Source organism: Drosophila arizonae, chromosome 3 (assembly GCF_054131065.1).
Source record: "Drosophila arizonae isolate 15081-1271.41 chromosome 3, UAZ_ARI_1.0, whole genome shotgun sequence".
Lineage (NCBI taxonomy): Eukaryota > Metazoa > Arthropoda > Insecta > Diptera > Drosophilidae > Drosophila > Drosophila arizonae.
Window position 1 is genome coordinate 17,543,331 of NC_142923.1, and position 17,560 is coordinate 17,560,890.

A 17,560-nucleotide genomic window follows, 5' to 3' on the forward strand; every position below is an offset into this window, starting at 1 on the left:
CATTTGTGAGTGTAGAAGCTCAAACAGAATCCACAAAATATATGGAGAGCAGCTTGAATCCAAACAGCCGTGAGCTGAGAGAGTGTAAGCTATCGAGAGCGTATATCGAAAGCGCGCATTGGTCTAATGATAGAGGCCATTTTGTGTTAGTGAGCGACTGATCCAAGTTTTCATTGTATTAGTGCTGGCTCTGAGCTGAGAGAGTACCTGGGCTCCACAATTTGGAATATATACATATCTACTTAATATTTATTGCGTACATACATATATTTCGCTGCCTGACTTCACGTACATTAAAATCTATAAAGTATTTGTTAAAAAGTAAGTTAATTTTTTAATAAATAATTTTATAGGTCCATATAATGTATGTGTGTAGGTATGCAAGCATTGACTGCATACTACAGACAATTGCCAAATACCGTTCAGCAGATGTGTATATGAGTATTCATGTGCGCACGTACATATATACATACTTATGTTTACATGTATTTACGCGCTACTTTGTGCCATTTGAGCGCGTAATGACCCAACGCTAAGTTCCACTGTCTTTTTTGCCAGCTTTTGGCCTTGTTGTTCTTATCTGCTTTTACTCTCTTTACTTCTTTTCGAGATTGCTTTTACTGAAGCGCTCGATGTGGAAAGTGTGGTTAAGGCGATTAATGGAAATTGCTTTGCTAAGCATATGAGTGCAAATAAGGGAAATACTTGAAGGTATCGAAATGAGAGCACCTTTGACCATTAAAGGATCATAGGTATCATATTTAAATATGTAATTCATTTAATATTCATATATTTTTCATCCATATCATCCATTAAAAGACGTGTAATTAGTATAATTTTGAAATTTCCGTTTTAAGATTAGTTTAACTAGGTATGTTTTTCGCAGTGTAGCTCAAAGTCTAAAAAGAGGAATATTTGAACTATTTAAATGCACCCACATACTGCACAGAAGCTCCTTGCTGCTTAGAGTCCTTGGCAGCTGCAGCATCTTCCATCTTCCAGATGCAGCCAGCCAAGTAAAAAGCAGTCGGCGTCTTTGTTGTTTTTGTTTAGTAGAGAACGAGCTGCCCTCCTCCCACTACAAACATCTGTTTTTAGCCCAATGTCTATGACTGCAGGTGTTTGTTAGCCTGCATTTTGCTTGATCCGCAGCCTACTTTGGCTACTGCTGCTGGTGTTCGTCCTGGCCCTCATCCTAGTCGAGTCTAATTTCACTGCAGCTAAAGTTCTTGTTTGTTTCTTATGAAAATACCCACACACACACATACACATACATACACAGAGCTAAGTTAAACTTGTGAAAATAATTTGTGCACCAAGTTGCAAAAGCTGCTTCGACTTCAGACAACGCACAGTGGTTGACAACTGCTTGAAAATGCAATGAAAAAAGCTTAAGCAAAAGGGCATTTTATAAGTTAATTTTTAGTTGAAAAGAACACAGAGATAATCAGCGAGAGAAACAGAGAGAAATTGATGGACAATTAGACAAAAACAAAAATAGTTTCAGCAACTTTAATAGAGAATATATTTTCTGATTTGCAAAATAAATAAAATTTATAAAATTATTACTATTAGGTGATCTAGCCATATATGATTATTATAAATAATTGAAACGGATTTTACACTGTGCACTAGAGAATTATTCAGACGAATATCCGAAGAACTTTGAATTGCTTACACTGCACACACATACACTCACACACGTGTATATATGTATATTAATATGGAGAGCACAAAGTTGTGTAAGTAGAGTTTTCAATGAGAGACAAGCTGCAAGTGAAAGAGAGAACGAGAGAGTGAGAGGGAAGAAAAGTAAACTCTGCTCATCGAACTGCGAGCGCTTTGTGCAATTTAAGGCGCCCTCTAGGGAATAAATTGCACAAAGTAAAGCTGAAAAACTTTCGTTGGGCCAAATTAAACAGATTGATGAACGTGTGGAAAAGTATAGATTGAGAGAGAGAGAGAGAGAGAGAGAGCGAGAAATACAGAGAGAGAGTGAGGAGAAGAGATAGACAGTGAAATTAACGGCCATCTATTTGGTTTACTTGCAGCGCTTGATGGACTCGGCTGAGCAGGCGGCGCTCTCCGAATTGGATGGTCAGAGCAACTCAGATTCTGGGCAATTGAGTCAGCAGCATTACGATGCAAGGCGCATCAATGAGTATAATGCCGATGGCAAATTGGCGGACGGAGCGCGTCACATGGACATACGATTCATGCGTCGCTTCGAGCGTCTGCCGGTAAATCTCAGTCTAAGCTCGATTCTGGTGCCGCACGGCGTCGATTTGGATGAGACGGACGTGAAGTCGGCATTGCAGTGGAGCGCCCATTTGGATCCACTCTTCCAGAATAACTTGGAGCGAGATCCGGCATTGTCCTGGCAATACTTTGGCTCGTCTTCGGGCTTCCTGCGACGCTTCCCAGGCACTGCCTGGCCACCGGAGGGCTCCAAGGGCAGCAAGCTAATCCATGATTTTCGCACACACAACTGGTTCGTGCAGGCCGCATCCTCGCCCAAGGATATTGTAAGTGATTTGCATCAAACACAAAATTATTCCATGATTAATATTTAATTTCTGCTCAGATGATTCTGCTGGATGCCTCGTCAAGCATGTCGGAGAAATCGTTTGATCTGGCCACGGCTACGGCTTTCAATATACTGGACACACTCGGCGAGGATGACTACGTGAACTTGATAACCTTCTCGGAGGTGGTCAAGACACCTGTGCCCTGCTTCAAGGATCGCATGGTGCGCGCCACGCCCGATAATATTCAGGAAATAAAGTCGGCCGTTAAAGCTGTAAAGCTGCAGGATACGGCGAACTTTACGGCGGGCCTGGAATATGCCTTCAGTCTGCTGCATAAGGTAAGGAGAGAAGGGATGGAATGGCGAGTGATCTAATGGAAGAGATAGAACAAAAGTAGATAAAGATGTCCAGATCAACTATTTTAAACTGATTAGATATAGCTAGATTCAGGACATCGATTCTCTAGTTATATACATGTATATAAATGAGAGATTAATCATAGGATATTTTCTTATCAGACATATCATCTAGTGACATAATCCTTCTCGTATTCACAGTATAATCAATCTGGAGCGGGCAGCCAATGTAATCAGGCCATCATGCTGATTACGGAGAGCACTTCGGAATCGCACAAGGAGATCATCAAGCAGTACAATTGGCCCCATATGCCCGTCAGGATATTTACATACCTGATTGGCAGTGATTCGGGCAGTCGCAGTAATTTGCATGAGATGGCGTGCTCCAACAAGGGATTCTTCGTGCAAATCAATGACTACGAGGAGGCGCGACGAAAGGTGATTGACTATGCGCTGGTGATGGCGCGACCCATGATAATGTACCAGGCGGATCATCCGGTGCACTGGAGTCCTGTCTTTGTGGCTGGGAAATCTGGTGGACTGGGCAGAGATTCGGAGTATCAGCGACGTTTAGTGACGACAGTTTCAACTCCGGTCTTCGATAGACGAAACCATTCGGTGCGCGTGGCAAATCTGTTGGGTGTGGTGGGCACCGATGTGCCCATTGAGGAGATACGAAAGATGATACCACAGCACAAGCTGGGACCGAATGGATATTCGTTTATCGTCGATAACAATGGGCGTGTGCTGTACCATCCCGATCTGCGACCCCTGAGCGATGGTAATCAGTATATCGATCAGCTGCGACCCAAATACGCGTCCGTCGACATTACGGAGTTGGAACTGCCGGAAACGGAAATTGGCAACGATCACGAGTTGGTCGAAATTAACAAAAATCTGCTCAATGAGGTAAATTATATAATAATTTTAAATGAAGACCTAGTGTAATCACCGAATTAATTTCTTTTTGCTTTGTAGATGCGCGGTGACATGATTCGCCCCAAGGAGGGTGAAACAGAGTTCACAGTGCTCAACCATTACGATGAGTCGAAGCGCGTCTCCACGCGCACCCATCGCTATTTCTATGGACCCATCGAGGATACGCCCTTTACGCTAGCTATTGTATTGCCCGAAAAGTATGGCAGCCATGAGTTGGTCTCCCAACAGGAGATTAGGCACTCGCGTAACAATGGTATGCATAAATCCATACACAGCTATTATTTCCCTTTGATTAACTTATCTCCCCTTCTCCCTTTTAGTTACCGAATACTTTAAGGGCGACAATTGGCGCGTACATCCCGATTGGGTCTACTGCGAATACAATAGTGTCAGCGATTTGGAGAAGGAGCGTGAGAGCTCCGGCGAGTATACGTCGCGCGATCAAGAGCCCAGCTTCGGGTCGCCAGAGGAGCAGGTATTGCACTTTCTGGCACGCGCCGGACGCCCTGGTTGGAAGTGGATGTCGGTAAGCTATCCCAGCTCGATGCGACTATATACTGTTTGTATTCCTATATTTATATCTAATTTTCTCTCTTGTTTAGGTGCGACCCAAGTCGCCGCAGCCACATCATAACCTGCACGGCACCTCGCCGAGTGCTGCCCACTTTGGTGCGCAGCATCTGAATGTGCAAGGTTCTCGCAAGGCGGAGCCCTACTACTGCGATCGAACCCTCATTCAGAGCTTGGTGCGCGATGCAATGGTCACCGATGGTCTAGACAGGAATACGACGAGCACTTCCAATGGCAAGGAGGATAAACAGTGAGTTCTGCTTATATTTGTCTATGATTTTATTTTCGTTACTATTATTATTTATTTTGTTTTTTGTAGTGAAAGCACATTTATAAAAAAAATATGTTATTATTTTTATAAATTATTTATTTATTTTTTTATTGTTTAATTAAATTCACTAATTTTTTGTTATAGAAATATTTAATTACTTAAAAAAATTTTTTATTATTTGGATTGTTATTATTTTAAAAACTTTTTATTTTTTCAACAAATTTGTGGTTTATTTTTGTATTTCTTTTTCCGTTATGGGTTAATAGTTGAAAAATATATCAACATTTTTAAAATTAGAATTTTAAAATTAAAAAGTTGTTTTTTTATTGTTAAACGTTTTAAATATTGGTTAAGTATTTTGTTTAAGCTGTTTAAAATACTTAACAGTTCTGGCTCATTGTAATTTATTTATTTGGACTAAAACTTAAATTTGGGTTGCATTATATTTTTGAATACTTTAAATTTTGTAGAGATTCTTTAAAAACTTATTTTCAAACACTAAAGCACAACAAAAATTTTCTCTTGCATATATTTCCCCCACTCTATTTTCTGAAATGCAAATATTTTCGATTGCATCCACCAAAACTTTTCTCTTTATAATCAAATATAATTAAAAATATATCTATATTCTTTCCGCAATACATCAATAATTTTATAACTTTAATTTACAATGCAATTTATAACATAATTTTAATGCACAATTTATGCAAAAAAAAAAAAAAAACCAAAAAAATAAAAAATAAACTTTTAGTCCAATCGCCACATTGATGGCAATTTTGAAGAGGTAAATGAAAAGTGTTTAATCAAATCAAGTCACGTAGTTATTGAGAAATGCAAACGCTTTGAGGAACCAGCACAAGGAAAACGCTCGGAGCCTTAATCCCTGTTGAAATGATGTATAGCTCTGCAGTCGCTAGTTGTAGCCGATCGAACTATCCATATTTGTTTTCTAATATATGTTTGGTTATCTTTTTGCAATGCAGGCAAGGCTATCAGAAGTTCGTGGTGGCAACATCCTTTGTGGCGACACGATCGGGTCTCTTGCGCTGGATCGATCATATCAAGAGACCCGAGGATACGCCAGAGCCGTAAGTAGATCAGAGTAATCAAATATTGTAACGTAGCTCATCTCTACTTCCTGTTTACAGTCACTTCAGCGAGGACAATGTGCGCGCCATGGACTCGTCGTGGTATAAGCGAGCCGTCGATCAGCACACTGTGGAACCGGACAGCTTTGTCTACAGCGTGCCCTTTGGTTCGGGCTATGCCATCAAATCGAATGCGACTCTGGTCACCGCCTCGCACGCCATATTCGTGGAGCATCGCGGACACAAGGCACCCGCCGGGGTTGTGGGTCTGCAGTTTCAGCACGATTCTCTGGCCAAGCACTTCATCAATATAACCTCAGCTGTAAGGCAACTTGTTTAACTCTGTCAAATGGATGTAGACTATTAATAATCTCAATCTGCATTCGCAGTGCACTGGCATGACGGGCTGTAAGCGTACCTGTGCCTCGGACAATCTCGATTGTTATGTGCTCGACAATAGTGGCTTTGTGATCATCTCTGAGGAAATGGAGCATACGGGCAAATTCTTTGGGCAAATCGATGGCACCATTATGGATTCACTAGTACAGGATCGCATATACAAGCGCGTTACAGTCAATGATTATCAAGGCGTTTGCTCCGACTCGGATAATCCCTATACGGCAGCTGGTGGCAATGTGCAGCCCCATCGATTTGGCAGCTGGATTATGCAGCACTTGGTGGCATTGAGCGCTTCTTGGCTAGCCTTGATGCCGGCCTCGTTGCGCGCCTGGCCACAGGACGATTATGAGACATACGACAATGAGGACGTAGTCTTTGTGGAAAATAACTATTCGGACGAGTATGAAGAGAATTTCGACAATGAATACACCATGCCGGTGGATCAAGAAATGGATGAATTCTTTACCACAGCTGATGTGGTGAGTGCTTCAAGTTTAGCTAGCCTGATATGCATATACTAATACTGATCCATTCTGTATCTTAGGAATATACGACACCGCCACCCAAGCAACATAGGCCACACAGCGGCCCCAGATTCGCGCCCGATCCGCAAAATGCGCGCCGTTGCGATTTACGCACCGATCTTTATATGTTGCAACCGGAACGCTTGAATCAAGGCGGCCAAAATAATCCACTCAAGGTGAGTTTATGGGTTAGATTAGCAATGAAGGCTGAAGTTGTATAATGTATGTGTTTAAGGAATGTGATTCCATTTAAATGACATTATTTCTAAATCATGACAATTATGTGATAATATTTTAGCAAAGTGTAAGCACTTTAAAGTTTCATAGTAATTTCCATATTATTAAGCTGAACTGCTTTAAGCGTTATACAACACTCGTTTTCATTATATTTAATGTTGAACGGCATATCTAAGTGCCGATTCTTTTAATATCATTAGCTCTTTAGTCGTGTTAGTCCAATTTCAGTATGAAACATTATTTGTTCTAACTTTATATATTATATTCCTAAATTTATTCAGGGTAAACTTACCAATTGCCATGTTTCGGGCTGTGAACGTCCGTTTAGTGTGCAAAAGATTCCGCATAGTAATCTAATATTGCTCGTCGTGGACACTTTGTGTCCTTGTGGCTCCAAGCAGTTGGACATTGAGCCCATGGAAGAGTCGGGCATTGTGGGTGAGTCAAGTTTTCCGATTTATCTTAATTTGGTGCTGGTTAATGTATTAATTAAATTTATTTATTGATGAATAGGAGCCTGCAGCACGCGTCGCCAGAGTCAGGAGCAGGAGTCGCGTCGTCGTCCCAAGAAGTGCATCAACTATCATCCCGAAGAGATTGAGATACAGCAATGTGGGCGTGGCAGCACTCTCCTGCACATGTCCGCCTCCCTCGTTGCGGCGCACCTGCTGATGGTCAGCGTGACGTTTGTGCTAGCCAATGCGTGATACGTGCACTAAATCTAGCTAACTGAAATGAGGAGTTGGTAAAGAGCAGAAGGAAAGGGATTAAAACGAAGCACAAGCAGCAGTATGAATATGTTAAGGCTTTTTTTACGAGCAGTGCAAGAAATTTCAAATGGATTCCAAAATGACGTAAAGCGAAGCCAAACAATTAAAATAAAAACAAAAACAGTTGAAAAGCGTAAAAAGTTAATATATATATATATACCTATATATATCTATATGTTTGTAGACAATAATTTGCAAAGAAAAAAAAAAAGAGTAAATGAAAGAGCAAACTATATTTCCATTGACAATTAGACAAAAGTAATTATTAGCTAAATATTAGTTACGCAAAACTAAAACACAATTTAAATCAAATATTTGTAGAACAAGAAATTGAAACTTATTTCCTTACTTATTTATTTACCATTTTCCAAAAACTAAGAAGAAAATAAAATAATTATTCATTAGCAAAGAGGAAAACGAAATTAATTAAAAATAAAATATCACATAGACAGTTTTATGTAAATAGCAAGTGAAAGAAAGTATTTGAAAGAACAAAATTCCTACCGAAAACATTTAATTCAATAATTCAAAAGAAAACCAAAATGTAAACCAAATTAATGATTTGCACTAACTGCGTACGCACAAATATCGAGTATTATGTATTTTACAAAACAAAAACAACAAAAACCAAAACACAAGGAAAATTATTAAAACATATTCACTGAACAAACAGAAGACTTGAAATACCAAAACAGAAAAAAGAAACAAAACAAAACTGAAAAATGAAAACAACCGAAACCAGTTCATATCGAAGACATATGCATGGCAGCCAATTTTGAACAGCAATACAATAATAATAAAAAAATAAAATACATGCATGCATATATGTATATATATACATATATATATATATGTATATGTATAATGTATATTAAGTAAATTAATTAATTAACATATATGCATGCGTGTAACAAATGAGTTTTGCAAAAGAAAATGAAATTTATTTTATATACATTTTTATACAAAACATCATTTTGACTAGACACATACATATGTATGTATATATATACATATATGTATCAAATATTATATAAGCAAATGAATCCGCAGAGCCATCGCAAAACCAAAGGAAAAAACAAGAATTATTTTATATTTTACTTTGAGCTTTCGAGCAGATCCAACTAAATATTCGAAGAGTGCGTAGCATTAACTAATTTAATATAATTTTGTTTTTCTTATTCAAATAAATTAGAAATTCACATATCGTTGTTAATTTGGCAAAGACGTTGAGTTCCAGTTACTAAAGCAAATAACAAACAAAAATGAAAAACAAAAGTAATAACTATTTAAACAACTTTTTCAACACACACACACACACACACACATGTTAACATACATATATATACTCACATGAGCACACACATATACACACTCATACATATAAAATGAAAAAAAAATATTTTCTGTGTCTTAAACTTGTATAAAAAATGTCTTCCATTACAAATACTTAAAGCAAAAACAAAAATAAAAAACAACAAAAATATTAAATTTATGACTTAATAACTACTAATTAACTATAAATATATATATTTAATATTTAACGTATAGAACAAAACGAAAAAAATCATTAACCATGCATAAAGAATTTAAATGTTTGGCTCATTTTGCTGCCAGCTAAAAGCTGACATAAAATAGCAAGAAAAAAAAATAACACAAGAAATATATTCATAATATATAACAAAAATCAAGTAAAGTAAATAATTGAACGATTCTTAAACATTTAGTTTTAAGCATATAGTAAATAACTAAACAAATATAGTTAGATACAAGCTGAGATCGGTTCTAAAGGTAAATGTGCGAGCAACATCGAACGAAGTTAAAGCAGCAACCAAATGAAATCACAGCAGAGTTTTGCATTAGACAAAATATTAGCCCAACACACACACACTCACATTTATATATAATTGTAATATTAACAAACATATATAAATAAAATACTAAATAGAAATTGTAAGTCGATAAAAGTTAAGAGCTGTTTGTTAAACAAATTCGTTTATATGTTGCAAGAGAGTTGTACAACCGTGCGTATGCGTAATGTGAGAGCAGTTGACAGTGCATGCGTGTGTGTGTGAATGTGTGAATGCATATATGGATGTGCGTGTGTGTGTGTGTGTGTGTGTGTGTGTGTATCTGTGCGTGTGTGTATGAGTTTGTGTGATTGTATTGACATTGACTGATGTTTGTAGCAGAGAGTTTTGCAGCGCGTGTTGAGTTATAATTCTTAACTAGTTAATGTACGAGTATACCTGGTAGGCCAAATCGCGCGTATTTAAATATAAAGCATGCATACAATGATTTGTTTTTAACCATAAACAAAGATAAATATATACTTCAGATTACTCTACTCCCCCTCTCCTTCTTCTATCTCTCTCTGTAATTCACTGTAAAACTGCATTTAAATTCTTTCACATAAATGAAACAAAAGAAACTAAATAAATTAATAACAAAAGAACTAATAAAATACTTATATAGTACCTATATTTATGTATTTGTACTTAAAAAAATTCCATATCAACAAAAAAAAAAAAAAAATATTAAAAATTAAAAACTTTTGCAAAATACATAAAAACATTTTCTATGTTTGTTTATTTTTATAAAGGAGAAAACAAAGAAAAGAAATTTAATAATGTTTGTATGTGTAGTCCATAATTTTCTAAAGCCATATATTACATATATTCATAATAAACTGATATGAATAATGCAAGAATTACACACATTATTGGTCTAAATGGAATGAATACATGTATGTATATGTATATGATAAAGAGGAACTACCATTATTAACTTACGAATTAAATCAAATTTTTGACAATGCGATTTTTGCTTTTTGGAAATCGTGCTTTTTGCTATATATAAAAATAAACAAAATACAAAAAAAAAAAAAAAAAAAAAAAAAAATAACCAAAACAAAAAATACGACACACAAAATACGGAACGCTATAATTATAATACCATACTTTTGCTCTCTATAAACCCTATATACAAGCAACTTTCTATATGGAAAACCATTTATATAAAATATACTTACATATATCCTACATGCATACCAAAAGAAAATCCAAATCAAACCCGATTCTTCAAGTTCTCCTAAAAAGAAAATCCATTTTATGTTTATTAGTTTTCTTTGTTTGCAAATTTTATGTTAAGAGATCGAAAAAAATAATTGGATTTCCAACTACGCATACATACATAACATATTAAAGTGGGAAATGAAAATAATTAGAAAACTTATTGCAAAATTCTATATGTAAATTCCGAAAGTTAAATCAGTCAAAAATAATAATAAATATATAACAAGTATGGAAGACGAACAAACATATGAAATGCATTAATTCTGTTATTGTTGTTAAAGCATTTGAAAACAACTTTTAATATGTGAGATAAACTGTTGTTTCATTAAATTTGTCACGAATTGAAAACTGAAATTGAAATATTACATGATTAATGCATAACGTAAAACCATTTAAAGTATATATATAAAAAATATATATATCTAATATATATTTAACTGTATATTCCAAAAGAACATTAAAGATTTCAATTTTTTGAACAGCTTCAAAGAGAAAACAAAGAATTTTTTATTTCTTTCATACAAAAAAAAAAAAAAGAAGATATATGTAATATATTTATGACACCCAACGAACACGCCACACATACATGCGCCCACAACAACACATACTTACATACATACACATACACACATATATATATATACAAAAAGCTTTTGTTATTTTGTATGAAAAGTCTACAAAGAATTTCACCTAATAATAGTTTAATAACTATAAAGAAGAAACACAACAAAATATCAGAATTGGAGAACTTAACTATTAAGATTAAAATGCATACTTAAATAATTAATTCTAATTAATATAAAAAATTGCTCATTACTCTAATTATAATGAAACGAAAATACAAGTGAAATCGTAATACTTAAATAACACAATTAAAACAAACTTAAGATTAATACAAAAAAAAAAAAAAACAAAACAGAAACAGGTGGATTACTGAAAAAAATATGATTTATATTATAATATGTAAAAAATAATATAATATTAATAATATTAATATAAAAAGCGTAAAGTAAAACGATAATTAAAAAAAGAAAAACATGACGAATGAGAATAAAGTGAAAAGTATTACAAATAATAAAATTGTGTTGCGATTTGTATTTATACTGAAAATTATAGCAAAAAATTAAAAAATAGGAATTATTTTTTGAGTAATTTAAAAATATATGATATAGCTCCTTTGCTTCAAGAGATATTTCTATTTAATTTGTATAATAAAAGTTAAGCCATAACTTTTATTTTTAATTTGTATTTTTAATTTTTGTATTTGTATTTTAAGAATTGATTTGATTTTTATATAAAAATTGATTTGTAATAATTACTTTTTATGTTAGTCATATAAATTATTGTAATAATTAAAAATAATTTCGATACAAAAAATTGCAAATAAAAGTTTATTCTTTTTTTTTTTTTTTTTTTTTTTTTTAATTTGCCGTAAAAAATAACCTATGTGTGTTTTCCCCTCTCTTCTTGGGGCTTCTTCGGAGCCACTTTTTTTTTTTTTTTAAATCATAACTCTGATTTGCGGTCCCTGCTGAAAACATGTTTCATAATGAATTGATAGGTTATTTTTACTTTCGAGTATATAATTATTATATGCTACTTTTTAAGTTTAGAAGATTAAAATTTTATATATTATTTCGTATATTATAATATATAATAGGGCATTATATCAGTATATATGTATTAGTATTACTACTACTAGGAATATTCGTATCATTGGCGAAATTCTCAATTCGGCAAAGTATAAAAATAATCGATGAAGGTTAACTAGGGCAAGGTAACCACTTAATATCTGTGGTAAAATTGATTAAAAATATATACGACTAAGTTTTTGTTTTAATTATATATATATATAGTATATTTGTTACTTTGAAGGTATATCTATTCTCTTATTCTTATCATATCTTATCCTATTTTTGTTTACGTTTACAAATTTGTGCAGCCATCAGTTGGAGTAAAATTGAAACAAATATTAATTAAGTTTGTAATATCAAAGTTTCTATCTGAAATATATATTATATATTACATAATGAAATAATTATGAAATACGAATATATTTACAAATTCATCCAGATCCTTCCTTCTTTATAGAAACATCAGCTAACTCTTAATCAGAAACTGGAATTGAAAGCATGGGCATGATTAGACTCCGTCTTTCTTCCACTCACTCGAGTATATACAATATTTATTATGAATATACTTGTGACACACTCAAGTATATATTTATAATTAATATACTTGTGATTGTGTGCCGAATCACGTTGTTATCAGGCAAGCGTTCATGCATGTAACATAGTCCAATGCCATGATTTCTGTTTTTATGTCTCAATAAAGCTAATTGAGCTTATATCTAAGATCTGTGCCAAATGCGCCTTGTCACAGACTTTTGCCGCATGTCCGGAAAAATTCCCCTGCTAAAGGCTGATCGAGAGAGTGGGAGAGCGAGCGAGAGAGAAGAAGCTACACAGACAGACAACTGAGAGATAGAAAGAAGGGGTATGTATGAGTGAGATAGCAAGTGAGCTGAGTAGGAGAACCTAAAATACGCAGCTAAAGCACGCAGCCCTTATCGCTTGAACATGAACTTGTGCTGCCTGCTGATAAGATTTAGCGGCACAAGCCAGGTGGAATTGAGGCCTCAGACAACAAATAAATAAACGAACACACGCATTTAATAATAAAAAGTGAAAGTATTGGCCAGAGCAGGGGCCGCGGGCTGTTGAGCGGCAGACTATCTCTGTTTGTTTATACTTTTAGCTTGTCTGCATTGAACCAGATCGAGGATTGGTTAGATTAGATTTGACCAATTGGCTACGTTTTTATCGTACAGTCATTGTATTCGCCCGTGAACATAAGAGAGCATATAGGTTTTGTACGTCTGCTAGTCTGAGATTTTATATCTGAAATATGTAGTATGTGCAACAGTCTGATAAATTTTTGGGATTAATTATGATGGTATATGTATGAAGTGTGGGCAATCAAATGTATTCTCACTATCTCTCGACTCTATAGGTTGACCAAAAATGCTTTATATATACACGACTTGGTGACGTGGCAAGTGGGAGGAAGATCTACATTTTTTTTAGAATCAAAATGTTTTGAAATTGGTTCATCATTCAACTGACCTACAGATAGTTGAATGGATAAAAACAAAAATAAATAAATGGATATATTTAAAGACTTAGCGATATATATTTATTGTATGGCTTGCCCTTGAGGTGAAATGTTCTATTATTTATATGGAAATATGGTAAGACATTTAGCTTTTTTCTATGACTGATTATCATATTATTTGTTTTCAGGACTCAGCGACACGTGCATAGAATTTGCCTAGTGACTTGGATTGTATTGCTATAATTTCTTATGTACATCTGTATGTATGTATGCTCTATATATACATACATATATTAGCTGTTTTGTTTTGCTCGGCTATTAACTTTATTGCTTTTTTATTTTTTGTTTCTCAATTTTTTTAATTTTTATAATTCGTTGATGATAATCGGATTCTTGATCGTGAGGGCCATGCCAATTTTTTAATCATTGTGCCAATTTGTTGTTGATTGTATCGCGGACTTCAACTTTCTAGAAACTGATAATTTGGTAGTAGTAATTAGTCTGTGTTAAAATGAAGTGTGATTCATTATACCCTGTAACGATTAACCAGAAGGGTATGCACAGATGTCGCTCACAAAAAAAAAAAAAAATTAAAAAAAAAAAATTAAATAAAAAAATAAAACTAGCAAGGTCTTGGGTAAATCGGTTTTCGCGAATCATGAATTTGATCTCTAATGAACATCTTTATTTTTGAAATATAAGAGGTATTCGTTTGTTGCACTATGTGCCTAGATCATAATAAAGACTGATAGATTATTAGGTAATTGCCAAACACACTTCAAGGGGCAATCAAAAAACGTATATTCCATAATTTCGCTTATCATTGCGTGAAAATTCATTTGACTTCAGTTTTCGATGGGGCCCGCTTATCAATTCATTAGATGTCAGGTTCTAACACTTATGTTTGATTATCAACTATTTCAATTCGTATGATAATGTCAAATATATAATATAATTAGGAGTAGAGTAAAGACAGAGAGAGAGAGAGACAGACAGTGGAGGAGACAGAGTAAGATGACGAAAGGCAGAGAGAAGAAGAAACATAGAGCAAGTAAGAGGCACAAAAAATAATTAAGAGAAAAAAAGTGCAGACAGAGGGACAAAATAATCATATTATAAGAGGAAGAACCAAAAATAGAAAACAGTTTTAGAAAGATAGATATTATTTAATTTAATTTTTAAAAAATCAGATAACATTAACTATTCTTAAGGAGTTAGTTAAGTTTATCTACTTCCTTAGTAGATTCTTTTGATATTTTAAAAATCCTAGACTTGAAAATCGTTATCTACTACCTACTGAATGTACCGAATAAGAGCTCTCACACTAGTACATCATTCCCATCATCCATCATCATTCCCATTAGTTTAATCTTTCTTAATATATGATATCTAGAGAATCTAATTTTAAATATTCTCCAAGAACTGATCATTACAAAGATTTTGTGGTATCAGACTTATCTTAAATAGAATTCAATTTCTTTGCTACCAAATCCCCATGGTTGCTTGGCTTTGAGCAAATATTCTCGTAGGTACGATCGAAGTCGTTGCTAATTTGTAGCCAGTTTTGACAAATCAAATCTGCAGCCAAATTCAGTATTCTGATTTCAAATCTAGTGTGTAGTGATGTGTTCTCGTTGCTTTCTTTATTGATTTCCTGGAAATTAAACTCGTGCCACACAGAAGCTCAAAAACAACAACAACAACAACAACGACAACAAAAGCAAAGGCGAGTATCTCAGCGGCAGCTTTGATAGGCCTAGTGACTCGCAAATATTTATACTTTCAATTAGTATCAACGTATGCATATACATACAAATTCTTATATATATACATATATTTAAGTATTCACGAATTTGGTCTATCTCTTGCATGAATATCCACACGATTCGGTCGTCGTTATCGTTTATAGTGCTGCCAAAAAAATATATAGCTATATTATATCTATGTGCATAGGTATATGCTGTGTCTATATCATATGTATAAAGATATATCTAGCAATTAGCGGTCATATAATAATACGAAATTACGCACAGATTTCCTTGGTTGGCGAATAGAGGTTTATTTTTAGAGGTTTATTTTTAATCAAGACTTGTGCATGTCACCTGCTGCCAAACAGAGCGAACGTCATCGATCACATCTCCGGAGACCTCAATTAAATTGGGAAAATAGATGAGCTTAAGGAAATGAAACACTCTGGACAACATTGAGCAACTGGCAGCACGAGCTGCACGCGTGAGCAGTGAAGGGTGAGGAAGAAGAAGAAGAAGTTTCAATTGATTTGCAGCGCATTGTAATTGAAATTGAAACAAATTAAGCGCAAACGCATTTCCCACACGAATTGCTCTACAATTCTTGTTCTTGAGGTTCTTTTTTTTTTTTTTTTTACGGTTTTTTTTTTGGGTTACGGTTGGCGCTTTGTTCACACGTCTGGCACATGACTCGTAAATGGACTTTGGCATTATGTAGTCGAAAAAAAAAAAAACAACAGAAAACTACACTAAGAGAAAAAATTTGGGATTTAAAAAAATCTCGTGCCAGAAGATGGACAATAGAGAATATAAAGAATGCAGAAGAGAAACACGAGACAAAAATGAACAATTATGAGTAAGAACAGATATGAGAGAATGCGAACGTTCATGACCCACTAAATGAGCTGAGTAGTTCATAAACTGCTGAGCTAATGAATAAGATGATGTTGGTTGCTATAGTTAAGTTACCCCAATGAACGTAGCTTGAAGTTAAGAGGAAAGCCCTTCTCATTTCATGTGAAGCAGTTTTCATTTACCAAAAGAATTGATTCGCATTTTGATTTGATTTCGCTCAGTGTATTGAAATATATCGCAGCGTATACATGTGCTTTTCAATTAAAATATCAACTGAATGTGGCCGCCGGGCATGGCCGGTCGAGTGTCTATCGAGCGTCTGCCAATGCATCAGCTGCCATCAATTGGCTACAAAGTCCAAATCTCGTTGCGTCTAGATATCTTTATAGCGTATACTCGTTTGCTGCGTCACATACACGCACACACACACACACACAGACTGTGGATCTACTCTCACTTTCGATATGTGAGATTTGCCAGCTTCGTGGAAAATTTCTGCGTTCGCTCTTCATGCTTTATCACACATTCTTGAAGCCTTTGGCAGCCTTTGCCCCATTATCTGTATTCTGGCATTTCCTATTTTTAGCATTTTATTTATACTAGAGTAGAGTATATGGATTTATCTGTTAAGCTCCTAGGCTACACACGACTAGTTCGCATGCACAGCAGCTTCCGCCACCCACATCCACGGACATTCGCTAAATTTGCTCACAATCCTATACATTTTCATAATCATACATATGTATTCTACTTTATATAAACACATCAGATTACCCACGGTAATGATTCAGTTTTCCAGTTGTTTCGGGCGCGTGTGTCATCTTGAAAATTGGCCATGATCTGTTTGATAGGCTGTCACAAAATGTGTAAATTACTCATGCCTTATGTTACACTAAAATAAATGGGGCATGCTGCCTTTGCCATATCGAAATTTTAATTCGTCATGATGAAAATTGTAAGAAATATATATATGTATATATAATACAATAACACATTGAATTAATAAAATAAAAAAAATAAAAAAATTAATAAAATAAATAAATAAAATAAATATATAATACAACATAAATATGATATAAATTATGAATAT

The 17,560-nt window shown here is 34.6% G+C and overlaps 1 protein-coding gene and 1 long non-coding RNA gene across 5 annotated transcripts in view; one reads left to right on the forward strand and one right to left on the reverse strand.

The window, feature by feature from the left end:
* stol (voltage-dependent calcium channel subunit stolid) overlaps nt 1-11,292 on the forward strand; it is a 47,778-nt gene extending 36,486 nt beyond the window's left edge. For 3 of the 4 annotated variants that reach the window (XM_018003417.2, XM_089464401.1, XM_089464402.1), the window contains exons 5-17: nt 2,052-2,525; nt 2,585-2,866; nt 3,086-3,793; nt 3,863-4,076; nt 4,144-4,349; nt 4,426-4,643; nt 5,416-5,448; nt 5,648-5,752; nt 5,813-6,074; nt 6,142-6,630; nt 6,696-6,851; nt 7,194-7,350; nt 7,426-11,292. In XM_018003417.2, the coding sequence (XP_017858906.1) occupies nt 2,052-2,525; nt 2,585-2,866; nt 3,086-3,793; nt 3,863-4,076; nt 4,144-4,349; nt 4,426-4,643; nt 5,416-5,448; nt 5,648-5,752; nt 5,813-6,074; nt 6,142-6,630; nt 6,696-6,851; nt 7,194-7,350; nt 7,426-7,619 (3,498 nt within the window). In that variant the 3' untranslated portion in view covers nt 7,620-11,292. The remainder of the gene's footprint in view (nt 1-2,051; nt 2,526-2,584; nt 2,867-3,085; nt 3,794-3,862; nt 4,077-4,143; nt 4,350-4,425; nt 4,644-5,415; nt 5,449-5,647; nt 5,753-5,812; nt 6,075-6,141; nt 6,631-6,695; nt 6,852-7,193; nt 7,351-7,425) is intronic. The other variant, XM_018003418.2, reaches the window with a different exon arrangement.
* The window catches only part of LOC149269804 (uncharacterized), a 42,487-nt gene continuing 29,994 nt past the window's right edge, over nt 5,068-17,560 (reverse strand). Inside the window, exons 2-3 of the long non-coding RNA XR_016269171.1 lie at nt 10,711-10,769; nt 5,068-7,641 (exon numbers count right to left, since the gene is read on the reverse strand). This is a non-coding gene — a long non-coding RNA (uncharacterized LOC149269804). The remainder of the gene's footprint in view (nt 7,642-10,710; nt 10,770-17,560) is intronic.